General features: G+C 48.7%; 2 protein-coding genes across 2 annotated transcripts; one reads left to right on the top strand and one right to left on the bottom strand.

Moving 5' to 3' along the window:
- Positions 1-5: 5 nt before the first annotated feature.
- LOC128272127 (serine/threonine-protein kinase grp) lies at positions 6-6222 on the bottom strand. The gene is made up of 6 exons (XM_053009875.1): positions 6116-6222; positions 5802-6031; positions 5557-5734; positions 5315-5457; positions 3069-3320; positions 6-1442 (listed from the first exon to the last, which is right to left on the bottom strand). Exons 1-6 carry the CDS (start codon positions 6220-6222, stop codon positions 832-834), a joined length of 1521 nt encoding a protein of 506 aa, XP_052865835.1. The 3' UTR covers positions 6-831.
- A 9273-nt stretch (positions 6223-15495) lies between these two features.
- LOC128275720 (U6 snRNA-associated Sm-like protein LSm7) lies at positions 15496-16428 on the top strand (the record flags this gene model as incomplete). The annotated part of the gene is made up of 1 exon (XM_053014318.1): positions 15496-16428. A coding segment is annotated over one exon (348 nt), but the record flags the coding sequence as incomplete, so codon positions are not given.
- Positions 16429-16437: the final 9 nt, after the last annotated feature.

The following is a 16437-nucleotide window of genomic DNA, read 5'->3' as shown; positions in this document are numbered from 1 at the left end:
GGTAAAGAAAAGAAAATCGCTTCCCTCCGCAATTCAGGAAGGGCACGCGTTAGATAGAGAACGTATAGTGGAATAGTAACAATAACAAATCCGTAGAGCTTAGGTAATCGATTTGCGTGAAAGAACAGCTCATATCGTAACCTTTACGACTTATATGGTGGTATAGTTCGAGTACAGGAAAAAAACGATGAAAGTATTATCACCTAAAAATAGAAATAAATCCCCATTAGTTAGCCGGAGATTAAACGGCTGTGTATTGAGAAGAATAAGAGAAACAAGTTACATTTTAACTTCTAATAAAAAAGATAGACAAGGTACATGAAAGCAAGTTTAACAATAGAGCGATCACCTATGCGATCTGATTGAATGAGATAAAACCGATCTTTTGTTTGTTTTCCATAGCGCCGTCCGCTCGCACGCCTTAAAAGTGTAGCACCAATGTTTTTTTCAATTCCATCTTATTCGTATGTCCACATAGCTTTCTTAACCAACGAATATTGGCGCTCTCGTGCAATGTTCTTAAAATTGACAAAAACATCATGTTATCCGTGTTTTTCAAATGTTACGACAATAAACCATATTTCCGTGCCGTGCCTAGGTTCAATAAGAAACAACGAAAATACTGTAATAATCGACCGCACATCCTTTCGTCATGGAGCTCAACAAAATACCTGTGGTTCTGTGCGCGCCTCTCTCTAGGCGCCGCTGTGATTCTTGTTGTTTTTGACGTTTATTTTACAAAGTTTTAAAAACACCCACACCGACATCTCTTTACAACCTTTCGCGCGCTCACAGAGCACAACAAACGAAAGCAAAACGCCTCTAGACACACTAAGGCACAGAGTTGGTAGCGATCGCGATCGGCCACGTTACCGGTCCCTTGAGCACAATGTCCGCGAGACATTGCTTGATTTTGATGAAGCGCCGCTTGAACTCCAACCCGCAGCCCTTCGAGAGCCGAAAGTCGCACAGTATTTTGCCGTCCATCTCGACGATGTTCGCCTTGAAGGTGAGCTGTACCTTCCGCCGGTCGATCGTGGAAATGGTGATGATTCCCTCGTCGTTCGACTTCCACCCGTAGCCCAGCTTCTCGAGGGCGGCCGAGAGACGCTTCAGCGTTTCGTCGCAGCGCGTCGACACGAAGAAGCGCGTCATCCGCCGGACCAGCCGCTGGAAGGAGTTCTGCGACTGCTGCTGCTGCGTGCCGACACTTTGCGTCGGGTTCAGCTGGGTGCACAGTATCAGATCGTCCAGCATGGTCGGCTGCGAGAAGCAGAAACCGTGGCGGGCCTCGATGGCCTCCTCGACGCCGTGTACCTCCCGCTCGGTGTGTACCATCGTTGGCACTGGCTGCGATTGGCACATGCGCGACGTGGAGTCGTCCAGGGGCGTTGAAATGTCCTGATTCGAACACAGTCGTTTAGCACGAGGCGAGGGCCGACCGTCGATCACGTCACAGCCAGCGCCCATACCAGCGCCGCCGTTGTTGGCACCGATGTCGGCAATACCTGCAACGGAAAAGAGGTTTGCAAACCGGACAAAGGCAACGATTAAAAACCAACCAACTTTGAGCGCAAATTTCACTGTGATAGAAATGGAGCTTATTTCACTTCGTACAATAATGGCTGTAAATCCCCGTTTTACCTGCTTTTAATCACAAACTGTAGCAAAAACACAAATTCAAACAAATTAAGAAAAACGCGTCACACTGATTCGGGGGGATGCGGTGCCAGGATTAATGTATTTTTGCGGTGCTTGAAAAACAAAAGAGTAACGAAACAAAAAACAGGTGGAACTTTGAAACCAAAACGAACTCAAAATGTACTCACACATTAGGTTTTTGGTGACAAAGCTATATGTGGAATGTGTACATAAATCATACAGCTAAAATCACCAAAGACCCAATAGGTGGCAAAAGAGGCAGGCAAAGGCAGGCAGCAGGCAGGCATAGGGAGAGGGGGGCAGAGCAAAGGAGCAAAACAAAAGGGGACATATTTTAAAACTCAAGCGGCAGTCAAAGAAACGATAAAGGCAGGCAGTAAATAAACACTAGAAAATCAGGACATTGATTGAAGGAAACAATATTAAAGCCAACAAACGATCAGAAACGAAGTTCCTTTTTAAGGGGGTTTGGAATCTGGCGCGTGAACACTTTAGTGGTAACATACATGCTTTATAATACTGTGCAAACACAAACGCGCAGTGCAGAACACAAAAGTTTGATATTAGCAACAAACAATCTTTAAAAGGCCTGATGACACACACGTTAAATGTTAGAGCTCATTGATTTGTTCCGATCGCTTGGGGCTCCTCTTTGGCGATCGTCAGTGGAAGGATCCTGTGTCGTGTTTGTTGTTCCCTCTCTTTCGTCTATGCTTTGGTAATCTAGCTTTATGAAATACTTCAAATTCTATCATACAGCTAAAGCGCCAAAGCAGAGAAAAAAGAGCTTCCATTTTCTTGAGAAGGCACATCACAGCTTCGTCGTCGTTGAGGTGACCGGGCGTCGAGCGATGACAGTGGTCCACACCCGGCCAGGTACAGGATTCCCCTCAGAATCGCTTATACAACTGAGAGTCATCCAGTACCTGACCATGTGCGGACCGCCTTTTTGCGAAACCCTAGGTTATAGCTTTATTGCTGTTGCGGCGTTGTTCTTGCACTGGCCAATAAGGAATTGGAACATTCAACTGAATACCGCTTATTCTCCTTTCTGTTTGTCCTCGTTACCAATTAAGAACCGATTCGGACGGTAGACCCCCACCACGTGGGACTGTTGCCAAAACGTGCATATTCTTGCTAAAAGCTTTTCCGACGAACCGATTCACGGAACATTTTCGTGATGCATGCTCCACTCGAGAGAACAAGGGCGAGCGCGCCGCACCCGAGCAGCAATGTTAGTTTAGGAGTTTCTGTGCTCCAATTTTAAATGGCCATTAGTGCAATGGTGCCGCATGTGGGGTGCGTCACGACCAAAGACAAATACGGGTTTTGTTCGCTTTGGGTGCGCGCCGTTCGTTCACTTTCGTATGTAAGGCCCCCGCCGCTGGGAAATTATAAAAGAAAAAACGAACGGAAGCAAAAGTATGAATCCGGCAACCGGAGGAGCTTACCTTGCAAGTGAAACTGCGTGTGGCACCATTTGTGGTCTTGCAGTTTGTCCAGCGTCAATCGTTGCGCCGGATTAGGCACCAGAATCTTTCGCAGAAGCGACAGCGTCAGCGTGTCCAGCTTGCACCAGGGCGTCGAGGTAGTGTACTTGTTGTCCTTCCAGCAGAGATACTCGGCACAGCCGGACGATGGCTGGTTCCAGGGCAGTTCTTTGTTAACATTATTGAACCATTCAAAAGCGCGTGAAGAAAAATAGGGCAAGACAGTAGGAGAACACATTATTTCCAATGGTTGCTACCGATGGTGGTAGGTAATTAAGTGTGGTGAAATCATCATGGCTATATAGTGAAAGACAGTGATGGTGTGACGATGATTGGAGTAGGCCATGCAGCAGAGAGCTGCAGCAGAGAGCTGCAGCAGAGTGTGATGCTCGCTCTTCGTGTGTTTTAGAGGGTCAATACATTCGCAAACACAAAAAAGCTCAACTCGGTGCCAAACGACAAAACCAAAACACGTGCGGCAGCAGCAAGGTAAGATCACACACTTCGGTTTCACACACTCATATTATTATTCTTTTGCATTTTTGGATACATTTTCAAGGCACTTTTCACAAGCATCGAATAGGGCACGATGGCGCGGATGCAACGGCGACAAACACAGACACAGAGAGAGAGAGTGAATAATGGTTGGCGATCGTTGTACAGGCGAGGAAGTTCACACATTCACGACACAAAACCGGAACACAGCGAGCGTGTGGCGAGCGATTGCGAAGGAAGCATATAGCATATACGAGCGAGCGGGGGAGCAGAGTGCAGTTTCTAACTTTATTTGCATAAAATAAAGAACATCGATCGAAGGGGAACACAAAAAGAATTATTTTATTTAATTGGCGTACTTTGGCCACAACAACAATACACATCTCGTTCGAGCGAGCGGGCAAGAGCAGAATAGTGATGGTGAAGAAAATGGTGTTTATAAAACCAGGATATAACGGATACGACAACAAAAAATACACCGAAACTGCAATCGATAGCACACACACACAACACACATATCGCAATCGTAATTCAACACACATTATAGTTCATAGAGCATATATATAGATTAAGGTAAAATGAGGGAAAACAAAAAGTATCACAACAGTGCAGCAGTGCAGCGGCAGCAAGCAATTCCCAGTTGGACCTCTGGTACTAAAGCTTTAGAGATATTACAATGAAAACAACATTCTACAGCTAGAATACCAAAGACACAGCCGGAAATCAATAACCGAAAAGAGAATTGGTGGGGAGCATATGCAAAAAACAATCGTTTGGTTGGTTTTCCATTTTGTTTTGTTTTGTTTTTGTTGTGTACGTGTTGGTGGAGGTTTTTTGGCGGGCCTATGATGCGAGCTTTGTGTTTTTTTGGCGAACGAAAAGGAGAGCACACACACACATGGAATAAAATGCAAACGGAAAACACACGAAAAATGAGCACATCACACAACAGACAATAATTCGGGTGGCGTATCGGGGAAAGAAAGGGCTAGGGAAGGGAGGACAAGTGTGGCGTTGACAAGGCAGCAGTGGCATCGATTGTGTGCGTGTCTGGATGGGAAGTGAAGCAAATGACATAAAAGTCCAGTCCAGCGACGAGTGATCGATATCGCATGGATCCTCTGTGATCAGATGAAGAAGGATCTTTTACACACCACACACAATCCTTACAAAATGGGCACATTTAAAGAAAGGCCACATTTGCACAGAAATACATAGAAAGCATAAATTATGCTCCAATTCTTGTCAACTGGCTGGGCCGTGCGGTTGGGTGCAAACGTAATTCACACGAGGCAACGTTTATTAAAAAGGTCTCACTTGTTGGCGTAGGATAAGTACTTTACATGGAACAGTGAAAACGATAATTCATGCGTCAGAGAAAACGTGTTCCACGTGCTTGCGGAATTTGCGTGAAAAAAGTGGCCGAATTCCTTCACATGCCGGACGATCGCATTCCACCGGCAGTGAAGTGTGTTAGCAAAAATTAAAAGCATTGCAAGAAAAGCTTAACGTGGCGTTATCATCTCTTTACAGGGGGGGCATGTGCGTGCAACACACTCGGTGGGGAGCGAGCGCATTGTGCGTCAGACAGTGTCAAGCGGAAGGGAACGGGTGGTGGTGGTCGTGAGGGATCGGCAAAAGCATAGCGACAAACAAGAGAAACTTACCTCCAGCAAGCATCGTGACTAGGATGATCCCGCAGGACCAGAGGTCGGCCGGTGTTGCCCGGTACGGTTTAACCAACACCTCGGGGGCCACGTACGGCAGTGTTCCACACTTTTTGTCCAGCAACCGTTCCCGGCCTTTCATTCTGTAGCGACATGGCAAGAGAAATGGTTAACCGTTAGAGATCGCCGTGAAGAAAGTAGGACGCTCGCTGTCAGTCCCCCCCCGGGTCTGTACCTAATACCTAAACATGGTGGCCATTCCAAAGTCCGATATCTTAACGTTGTCGTGCTCGTCCAGGAGCAAATTTTCTGGCTTCAGGTCACGGTGCGCCACGCCTCGCATATGCAGGTACTCGACTCCGGCCAACAGTTGATTGAAGTAACGTTGGGCCTCCGGTAGTGGCATTCCAACGTCGGGCTCTGTGGCACAGGGAACACCGATAAGTAAATGGTGCTTTCGTTAACAGGGCCGCCACAGGTCACTTACCGATGCGATCGAACAGTTCACCACCGGCGGCGTACTCGAGGAATATGTACTCCATGTCGCCCTGTGTCCGCTTGCCGAAAAACTTTAGGATGTTTGGGTGCTGCAGAATTTTCTGTATGCACACCTCCTTCTTCACCGAACTTTCGGCGTCCGGGTGCGCCGGGTTTCGCAGGTGGACCATCTTCATCGCGACCGCTTCTCCCGACTGGCGATTGATGAGCAGCTTTACCCTACAACGTGTGTCCAACGATTAGTATAACAGTTTAAAATCTATCGATTCATCCCCATTTATTGCAGAAAAGAGAACTACTTACTCTCCGTAAGCACCTTCGCCTAGCGTTTGTCCCAGTGTCCAGCCTTCGACAAACTCTCGGACACCTGCGTTCTGCGACGCGCCCGACTGTACTACTGCCGCTGACATCATTTTCGTTCTTCGCCCAAAGCTCGGAACCACCCCCTAACTAGGCTAATCTCGTTTACCACCACTTCTCGCTGACCGCACGACGTGAAGCAGCACCGTTGCCAACAGATTGAACACCTTGTGTGCACGGCTGGGGACGGACGACCACTGTTGCTGCTGCGTTCCAAGTGAAGTTTTTATCTCAAATTAGCAGAGCGAGCACTGGCCGCCACCCACCTACTGCTGCTGCTGCTGCTTTTTATCTTTTGTTTTTATACGCCGTTGACCGCCCGTTGACCACGCCGTGCCAGCGACGACGACAGCGATGACAATTGGGCTAACCAATGTCCACCACCACCACTGCTAAGAAGAGCGGGTGATGCTTCTCCCGTGGCCGGGATTTTTGGCAACGTGCCCGAGCAGTGTCCGAGCCGGGCGATGAGACACCGTTGGCGAAGGCGATGCCGATTGCTGGACGACATGCGACAATCGAATCCGGTTCGGCCCGTCCACTAATCCTGGCGCACGGTGAGCCGCCGCTGCTTCTTTCCCTGCCGTAGCCGGACCCCCTCAGTGGTGCAGCACCGATCCTGATACTGGCGGTCATACGATAGTAGCAAGCGCACCTACTCTCTGCAGAGTTTTACCCGATTTTTCGGTCGGTCTTCGTCTTTCGTGTTTCCGCTTTTCTGCAGTAACCGGATTACAGCAGCGCGTTTGCGAAGAACTCGCCTCTCTCACAGGTTGATGTGGTGCTGAATTCAAATATTGATCCGCGATCCTCTCCTGCCGTGCACGCGCGCATGTGACTCTCGTCCCTCTTTTGGGTAAAATTTTCTCGGAAGCAAACGCAGATCCGTTGAACACGCTGCTCATCAGTGAGTAAAGCGTGGCGTCGGCTGCAGCAGCGGCGGCGGCTGCGGGCGGTGCCTACTGACCTTCGGGTGCCGATGAATGCACCTCATACCCGCCCCAAGCGGTAGAGAGTTTAACGATTTTACCGGAAGCGAGCGAAAAGGCCTCTCCTAGCGGTTCCTGTTGTTCTCTCTCGCTCTTTTCTTAGTTCCGGTGGTGGGCGTGTGAATTATCATTCATCTCAACACGGAGAGCGTGACGACCGACTGCTGATAATCCGTATCGATACAAGAGAGATACACACCATTAGTTTCCAAATTTATCAGAGATTCCTCTGTCAACTTTGAGATCTTTTGAGCAACTTTGGAACACTTCTGGAGCAGATTGTGTGTGCGTTCACTGAAATTTGCTGACCAGTCGGCAACGGGAGTAGGATCAATCCGAAGGGCAACCACCCAGCCACAGTCTACCGGAAAGTGAAGGAGGAACTGTGGTCGCTATGCTTTTCACGCGTAATGGAACCGTAGATTGCTCACAGAATCAACGCTCGGTGCTCTCGCAATCTCTCTGGCAAGCCCGGTACTTTGGTTTCGCTCACCAATCCGTTCTCTCCGGTTCCAGTGCAGAGCTTGTAATACAGCGTGCAGTGATGGAGAGGTCCTTTGGCCGTTGCGACAACGGTCAGAGAGATCCGGCTGTTTCAGCTTTTCCTATGTATTTTTCCCCTGCGGAACTATATATCGGAATTTTTACTTCGCTCCGAGGGTAATGATCCGAGGCAAAATCGCAGTGATAAGAGGATATTTCTTCTTTCTCCCTCTCTCGCTGTAGCTCGCTCCTTGCTTCGTTCACTGTTCATACGACGACGAGGCCACTGCTTGGTCAGGTGAGCGACAGTGCAAAGTGAGGGAGAAAAATCCTCCTTCCTGGCGAAAAAAATAAAGCAAAAAACAAACAAATTAATCGTCTGCTGCTGATCTATATAATCGTTCCCCACTTGCTGCAAATGTCACATAAATTTACGAGAATGAACCGAAAAGATCAATCTGTAGAACCATGGGATCCGACTACAGGGCGGGGGAAACTGCTCAAGGTCATGAACAGGCAAAGGACGCGGAAAAGCATTTTGCTTGGAGACGAGGCTTAGAAGCAATCTGGCACAACGGGCCGCGGAAAACACGTGAATGACTTTTTTTTATCACACAATAAAAAAACAACCTGCCAAGTTGGCACTAAAAACCTCGAGACCGAGGCGGGTTGGAATTCTATCCCGCAAACTGCACGCATAACACAGCAAACGACAGTATGGGTCCACCACCACAGACGGCTGTGCCGCCCCGCCGCTTCTGCTGATAAACGTGGTAATAAGATACACTCAACGACTCAACGCATGCCATGAGCTTCCTCCTCGCGCTGTTTGTTGCCTTGGCAATAAGACAGAAGTGACGTTTGGGCTTAATTTCTTTTTGCAACGCACACACAAAATACATTACCCACTTTAGTTCCTTGCCGCCAATATGCTGTGATGGACACATTTTCACATGTCTGTTAGCCCGAGCTCTGTCGTTTAGTAAAAATTGTAACACAAAAAGGGCCAACCACATTTTTGGAACAGAATTTAACACTATGAATTACATAACGTAATTTTTTTTACATATATTTGAAAGCATCCACAGCATTATGCGTATCTCGAGAAGGTGTGTAACAAAACGAAACTTTTGCTTCACAGCTTCCATACAATGTGCGCCACTTGTATTCCTTCAATTTGTGACATCTGTGACAACACAACGACTCAGCATCATAATGATCCACTGAGAGCCATAAACGCACCGATTAATCCAACACTTACAAATAGCAAAGCGAGGCTAACGTACCATTGAGCATCCTTTACTATTTTGTGTCTCTATCATGCGGCATGATTGACCATCACCTGGCGGATGTCCCGGAACGGATATTTCATGTGACTTTTTTATACTTTGTTATGTTTTTTCTCGTGGACAAAACTCATCACTCACATTGCGAACTTGGATGGTCGGTCGTCCTCGATAGCACTTCCTTGACACGCCATTCCGTGCGGAGACACAGATATCACCGCAGGCCGCGCCATCGCAGCAGCAAACTGTGGCGGTGGCCTGCACACGCACACACCCGACCAGCCAAAGCGAAGAGAACAAGGCTAGTAACCGTCGGAGAGATTTGCAAATTATATGCTGATATAGAAGCCGATACACCCCCGAGAGCGCGCGACCACCACGCGGAGGTTTCTTCCTGTTCCCATCTAGGGTTGTTACGGTGGATTCGGATTCGAAAATCCTTTCTCGTATGCTGTGGTGTGCAACAAAAATCAGTGCAACTTTCTACAAGCCAAGCAAGCTTCGACTCTGGCACAACAATATTGTGTGGTGCAAGCAACAAGAGAATGCCATCAACCTCCTCTTAGCCAAAGCACATCGTGGCCGCCCTTGGCTTTACTCTCGAAACGCTGGTGTACACGCACTAGAGAGGTCGCTGAATTTCAACATACCGGCGCACCGAAAGCAAACTGGAAATACCCATTTCTTTTGCCCACGAACCAGTTTCTAGTGCGGCTTGCGCTCCGCGGTCGCTAGGCCACTGTGGCCGCTGCTACAGTGTGTGATTCTCTCTCGCCACGCATCTCTTTCTCAATCTGTTTCTCGCTCCCATCCCTGGTAGGCTTTGCGTTTCTTCATTCTGATCCGCGAGCTGCGCCCGTGTGCAGCCACCATCAGAGTAGTGCGTTCTTCTTCTGCTCCCCACACTATTTGTTCATGTTCGAGCTTCTTGCGACACCCGAGGAAGATGATCCTGTGCTGCGGCCGCCTGGAGACTTTCTCCATCGGGCGATGGAGCAAGCAAAAACACCCATGAACGCTGCTATTCCGAGATTCATTTGCGTACGAACGAGATGATGTAGAGAGTTAGAACGCTGGAACGAAGACAAATAGAAACTTAAGAAGCACCCGAAAGCGAACAAACAACTCCAACACACAAAGAAAAGGTGTTCTTCGCTTTACCGCACCCAATAGCACACAACACCAACCAGAACCAACCGACCGGCGTCCGGTTGAAGTGTTCGCGATGCTGATTCCCTGGCTTCTACCGAAAATAATGCCTCTGTGCAAGTGGTGCAAGTGATATTTGGAAAATTACTTCATCCCAGACGACAATTAAAAGCTTTTCTCAAAAGTATGATTGGGCCTATAGAGATGAACTGTTGCGGTTGTACCGCATGCGCCTACGCTTTGCTCTGACACACACACGGGGTGGAACTCTCTCGAGAACGCGGCAAAAGGATAGATTCCACATTTGCGTTGAATGTCCTCCAGGTGATATTTGCTTCTTACGGCACTCTGTGGCAGTGTTGAAGCTAGCTTTTCAACTAAGTTGAACATAGTAGACTATTGCACCTTCGATGCCTACCGGATGGCTCATTCCCTTCGAACGTGATGAGGGACGATTATAGAGCTTTCGGAAGACCCATTCTACTACAATTTTCTCCCGATTCTGTCTTCTATCATACTCTCTGGGAGTCCGTCGCCCGCGTCTCCTCATCAACACATACCGTTATGTGCCAAAAAAGAAATCCAAATCGAAGAGCCTACTCTAACATGGCAACCTGCTGCTAGTCTCCCCGACTGTTCTCGCGTTATTCCTGTCTCGCTCCCTCTTTTGCTTTCTCTCGCAATCGAAAGATTCTCTCATGTTTCGTTGGTGGCTCACTGGTACCCCTTTTGGTCATCATCTCTCCCACGTCAAACCGTGTCCCACACACCACACCTTGGTGTTGACCACCCCACCCACCTCTTTACGCACACACACACACACGGCCGCCCACTCTCCCCTCCGGCGTCCTTCCTCTTAACATCCTCACAGGGTGGGTTCGAAACGGGTTCCAAAATGATTTCGCGTTATCGTTCGTTCATTGCTCCAGGTCTTCCGCCTATTATAGCTCGCCTGGCCGATCTCGTTCCTTCTCTTTCCCCACGCATTCGCTGTGCTCCTCTGCGAGGCGGCTACACACTCTCACCCACATCGCTTCCTTCGGCTGTATCGCCAAGCCTGTTGGCCTTTCGTTGTTTTATTGCGCTTGTGCGTGTGTGTTTCTTCTGATTTTGTGCGCGGGCGCGACCGTTATTGTTGTTGTCTGTGCAGCGGCGTCGTGCACACATCGCGACTAGGAGTTGTTCAACTCCTCCACAACGCCGCCACTGATTCATCGGTCTCTTGCACGGACCACATTGGGCGCGTTCAGTAAAGAGTTCCGCATAGTACCGCATGTTTTTCTTTTACATTAGCTTCAGACTTTCCATGGCAATGCAACAGAACAGCAGGCGCGACGCGCATTGTTCGCGAGAAAAACGAAACAAATGGTGCAACGGAAGAACGTGTTTCTCTACGGCAGGGAAAGTGCGGCAGAAACACTGATTTTTTTCATCCGCATATAACCCGACTACAAGGTGGATCTGAAAAAGATGAGGAAGACACCACCGCCAAACGTATAGCAACAACCGATTCGCTGTTTCGCAGTGGAAGTTCGACAGAGAAACACTAGAAAGAAAACATTGATTACTTTTCAACCCATCAAAAGAGGGAAAGAGAGAGCGAGAGAAAAGGAAGGGAGAGTTAATAGTGCAAGCAACAGCACGGATATTTCCCGACGCTTCTTTTTCCCCGCACCAAGCCGGGGGTCGGTCGGCAAGCGTTCTTCTTCTGCCAGAAGTACACCGCAAAATTCCACACTTTGCCAACGAACGAGACAGGTTTTTAGCAAACCTCGACCTCGGCTAGCTAGTTGTCGGCAACGTCTCCCGTGTTGCTCTCCGAACAGAGTAGGCCATGCCACAAATGAAGAGCGAGCCCACAGCCTCCTCTGCCGATGCAGAGAAAAATGCTGACCAAGCATACTCGCGCTCGTGAACCGGAGTAACAATAGCAGCGCTGCCTGTCACGGCCACGGTACATCCGAGTCAGCATCCACAACCTGCGCGACCAGCATCATCGTTGTGAAAAGGTGCACACACCATTGCCACACAACCTGTGTGCCGGACGGACCGGGGGAGATCGTGTATGTGCGCGCTGAGGAGAAAGCGAGCGAGAAGATGAACAAACGGAAGAACGGGAAAGGCGCAAAGGTACAACCGCATGGAACCGAGGCAAAGCGGCAAGAACTCCTTCGAGGACGTTAGTATAGGAACCAGCGGGATCCGCTTGGCAACAGAACTTTTAGGCTTGAATTATGGCCGTTGGAGAAAAATGATTCTTCTCCGCGGTTGTTTTTCTCCGTCCAACGCGAGTCGGAGCGAGACGGAGATTAATACACCGCCTGGAAGAGCAAACGAGAGAGACACCGTTCAACGCACGCAGGAACTCGATGATGGTGGTTGAAGCAACTTTTCAGAAGGACAATTAAAACCAGCCAATGTAACGGGCTGTGAGGATTGGGCAAAATAACATAAAGTCTCGGCAGCAGCAAATTTGTTCAACAATTATGGCAGCCAACAGCACTGAATAGTGGGGGGTTCGCCGCAGCTGATCACAATAGGAAAACCGTGTCCTCCAGGGTAGCAATTATACCGAGACACCTTCGTGAAGGTGGGTCGTTGTCCGAGTACAAATGCTCACCAATCTCAACTCACCTGATTGGAAATGTGGAATGATGCTTCAAACCAGAAGCCATTTTGTCAGCACGCTTCGACCGGCTGGAGACAAGACACCATAACCTCTACTTTCACGTTTTCCATGGCTGCTGCGATTCGGTTCATTCGCTGGCTTCTCGTTGCTGTATCGGGAAATTGCTTAGGAACATCATCCTTCCTCAAGGTAGGCTAGGGGATTCACTTCTTTCTGCAAGTTTCCAGCGCGTGTAAGCACGATTCTGGAACCGCGTGGTGTTCGCTCGGCAACCAAAGGATCTTTCTTTTTGGAAGCGGCCGTCATCCCTGCGCTCTGGCGGTGACCGCGAACGCAACGATTGTGTTTGATTAACAGACCCACGCACACTCGCGACGTGTCACGCATTGCGATTTGCAAAATAATCTATCACGCGGATTCCGAATTTTCGCGGGATTTTAATCACCGTTTCAGCGTTTTCTACCAGCTGTGGTTGCTACGACGGTGAAAGCGGTCTAACTTCGACACTTTTCGCGTTGCGTGTGCCTCGCACGATTGGAAGAATGGAAGCCAACTGTGGCCCACAGGTTTTTTGACAAATGGTTCTGTGGGCAAGGTTCGAAAAACTGTGGCACACACAATCAAGGCTTCTCCAGCAGCAGCAGACTTGATTCGCAAGAACGAGAAAGCGATGCCGATGGAGGGACAGAGACGAACGGAGTGAGCATGCAAGAGAATCGAAATGACCACTCAACTCTTGCACAGTGGGTAACGAAAAAAGGTTGGGAAGAAATCCTCGAACGATGGCCAAGAGAACAGCAACAAGAGAAATAGAAGCTGACCTATTGTACACTTTCTGGCGAAAACTGTACTCACACTCTGGCTACAGACGCTTCTACACTGTGTACAGGCTGGCCAAAAAGCTGTGCCGCGTTTCACGTACGCACACCTTCAAGGTTTCGGTACCGGTTCCCGAAAAATGAAGTCCACACGGTTCGTCTACTGCACAAGACTGTCTTTCTCGCTCGGACGAGTGCAAAAGAATCCCATCCCAAAGTCACTCTCTTTTTCCACAGACTCTGTGTGTTGGTAGATTTTAGCAACCGAAGTTTAGTAGGCCCTGGACGCACACACATCAGAAACCCAGCAAGCGAGACCTTTCACTTTGCCTCCCTTTTACTCTGACATGAAGCCCGCCAGCAACCGTCGTAGCCTGGCTGCGATTCCTTTCGGTTTTCAGTGCCGGCTGCGCCGTTGGCTACCGGTGAAAAGTGTGAGTGAAAGAGTACGCAACAACCGGAGCCGGAGCCAGCAGCGTGCACGAGTGTGTGAGGGCACGCGCGCGCGCGCTTTCGTGTCCGCAATGAGCGAAGTATGCGTGTTGTAAAGCCAATGGCTTCGCAGAAAGAAAGGAAATATCTTTGCACACGGCGGCGCACACTATGATGGGTGTATTTTGTTGAAGAAACTTTTGAAATCCATCAAATATTGTCAATTTTATCCTTCTTGATGATATTTGAGACCGTGCTCACTGATTGCTGAATATTAACACGAAACAATAAGTGTGACGGCAAAAGTTTGAGATTAGCGGCTTAAAAATGCCGCATGAAAATGCCTCCATCTTAGCGATCGTCTAACGCCGCCATCGGTTTTCATGACAAACACGCGCTGAATTTCCTTTTTCAACGTTCACTAATGATTCGAGACAAAAATGTACACGGAATAATGCAAATTTGTATCACCAAGGATCTGTTTCCCAACCTACAAACGCTGCCGGTGGGGTGGCGCCCACTGTTTTGCCCGTTCCCTCTAATGTTTGGCGCACTTACCTTGTTATCTCAGGTGCTTGTCGTCGTCCGCGGGCGATTATCGATAATCTAGTTCACAAAGCATTCGCCGACGTCGTCGCGATATTCTTGCTGCTTCATCTAACGCGAGCCTGATTACCGGGGAATAATAGGTCCAACAAACCATCACCCGAGACAAACTGGTGTTCTTGCGCGACCACAGACTTTCGCACGACCCTCTTTTTCTACACTCTACTAAGATACTGCACCGGACAACTCACCATTATGTTACACGCGGTACCAGAGTGTAGCGGTTCCGGTAGAATTCGGCAAATCGCAATATGCGTCTTGTGCCGGTGAAAAATCAATTTTCGAATGAAGCACGTCGCATGAGCGGGTGATTTCTCGTCTGACACTTGGGCGGAATAGAAAGAGAAGAAATATCTTTTCATCCCTTACATTCAGCATCCTTTTGACATTGACGTCGGCAGTGTGCCTCGTGAGCGGGAACTAGAGTAGCATTGAAAGTTCCGAATGATGCAATTTATTAGTTCCAAGTAAGCATTTTCACCTAATATATTAACCAAATCATGTTTACAAACTGCCTGCTTACTCATGTTGTAAACAAAAAGCCAAAGCAAAAGCCAAAGCCATTTCCGTTTCTCATTCTTCATCGTTGGGCACTCACGCGGTCTAGTACTTCCCCGTTTATTCAGCGCTTTTGACATTTGCAGTTTACAGATGATGTCTAACCTCAAACGAGGCCGAAAAGAACCGCTTAGTTCGCGGAGTGTAAACAAAACACATCAGCGGCAAACTACCGCTTCGTTTTGAGCATAGTCGCCCTAGCAGAAGAGTAGTGTATCGGTTTGACCCCAATGTCTGAAAAGAAGGTAAAATGGGTTGGAGTGGGAACAGAAGGTTAGGTAGAAGGTGAACCATCGTAACACGCCCCTTAACTATGCTCTAGGGATCGTCAGCTGCCAGTGGTCCGGGTGGTGGTGGTGGCGGTGGTACTGGCGGCGGTGGTGGCGGCGGCGGTGGCGGAGGTGGTGGTGGTGGCGGCGACAACAAAGAGAAACGCAGGAAGGAATCGATTCTGGATCTCAGCAAATACCTTGAGAAAACGATCCGTGTCAAGTTTGCCGGTGGTCGCGAAGCGGCCGGCGTGCTGAAGGGCTACGATCCACTGCTCAACCTCGTGCTGGACAACACGATAGAGTTCTTGCGCGATCCGGACGACTACAAGCTGGCGGACGATACACGGCACCTTGGGCTGGTTGTGTGTCGCGGAACGTCCGTGGTGTTGATCTGTCCGCAGGATGGTATGGAATCGATACAGAATCCGTTCATCACCCAGGAAGGCTAGCGGAGGCGCCACCTTGCTGTGATTTTGCTTCATCTTTCAGCGGATTACCCCTTCGCTTTCATGCATTTTCTCGCACATTTTGCGTAATATTCCCTCGGTTGTTAGGCAAATGATTCGTTACAGCAAGCATTTTGGAGCTGATTTCTTTCACGTTTTGTTACCGTTTATGGCTTTGTTTTCTTTCTCATCATCCTTATCATTCTACTCATTCATTACACACCACCCATTCAATAGTAAAAGTTGTCACCAGGCATCCCGGGCAACACCCGGGCAGGAACTGATGGAACTGTGGCGTTGAACATGCCTCTAGGTTTCTGAATGATCGGTTAATCGATCGATTTATTAGCTTAAATTACTACTTGCTACTACGTGCTACGGTTCATCTGCTGTCCAAGCTGTGACGATCGCTGCCGATCGTCTCGCCCTGTGAAGGTGGACATGTTCAACCCTCACTTTCTGCGTGGTTGTTGGCCGGTGAAATAGTTGTTAAAAATGTAACCAATAGAAACGGAACAATTACAATAACATGATACCGGGAATGTTGACCGCCAGTAACAGTAACAAATGAACGGTCTCGAACGATCAAAGAAAAAC

This window comes from Anopheles cruzii, chromosome 3 (genome assembly GCF_943734635.1).
Source record: "Anopheles cruzii chromosome 3, idAnoCruzAS_RS32_06, whole genome shotgun sequence".
In the NCBI taxonomy this organism is placed as follows: Eukaryota; Metazoa; Arthropoda; class Insecta; order Diptera; family Culicidae; genus Anopheles; species Anopheles cruzii.
Note: the sequence above shows the minus strand (reverse complement) of the source record. Positions and strands in the feature narration are given on the sequence as shown.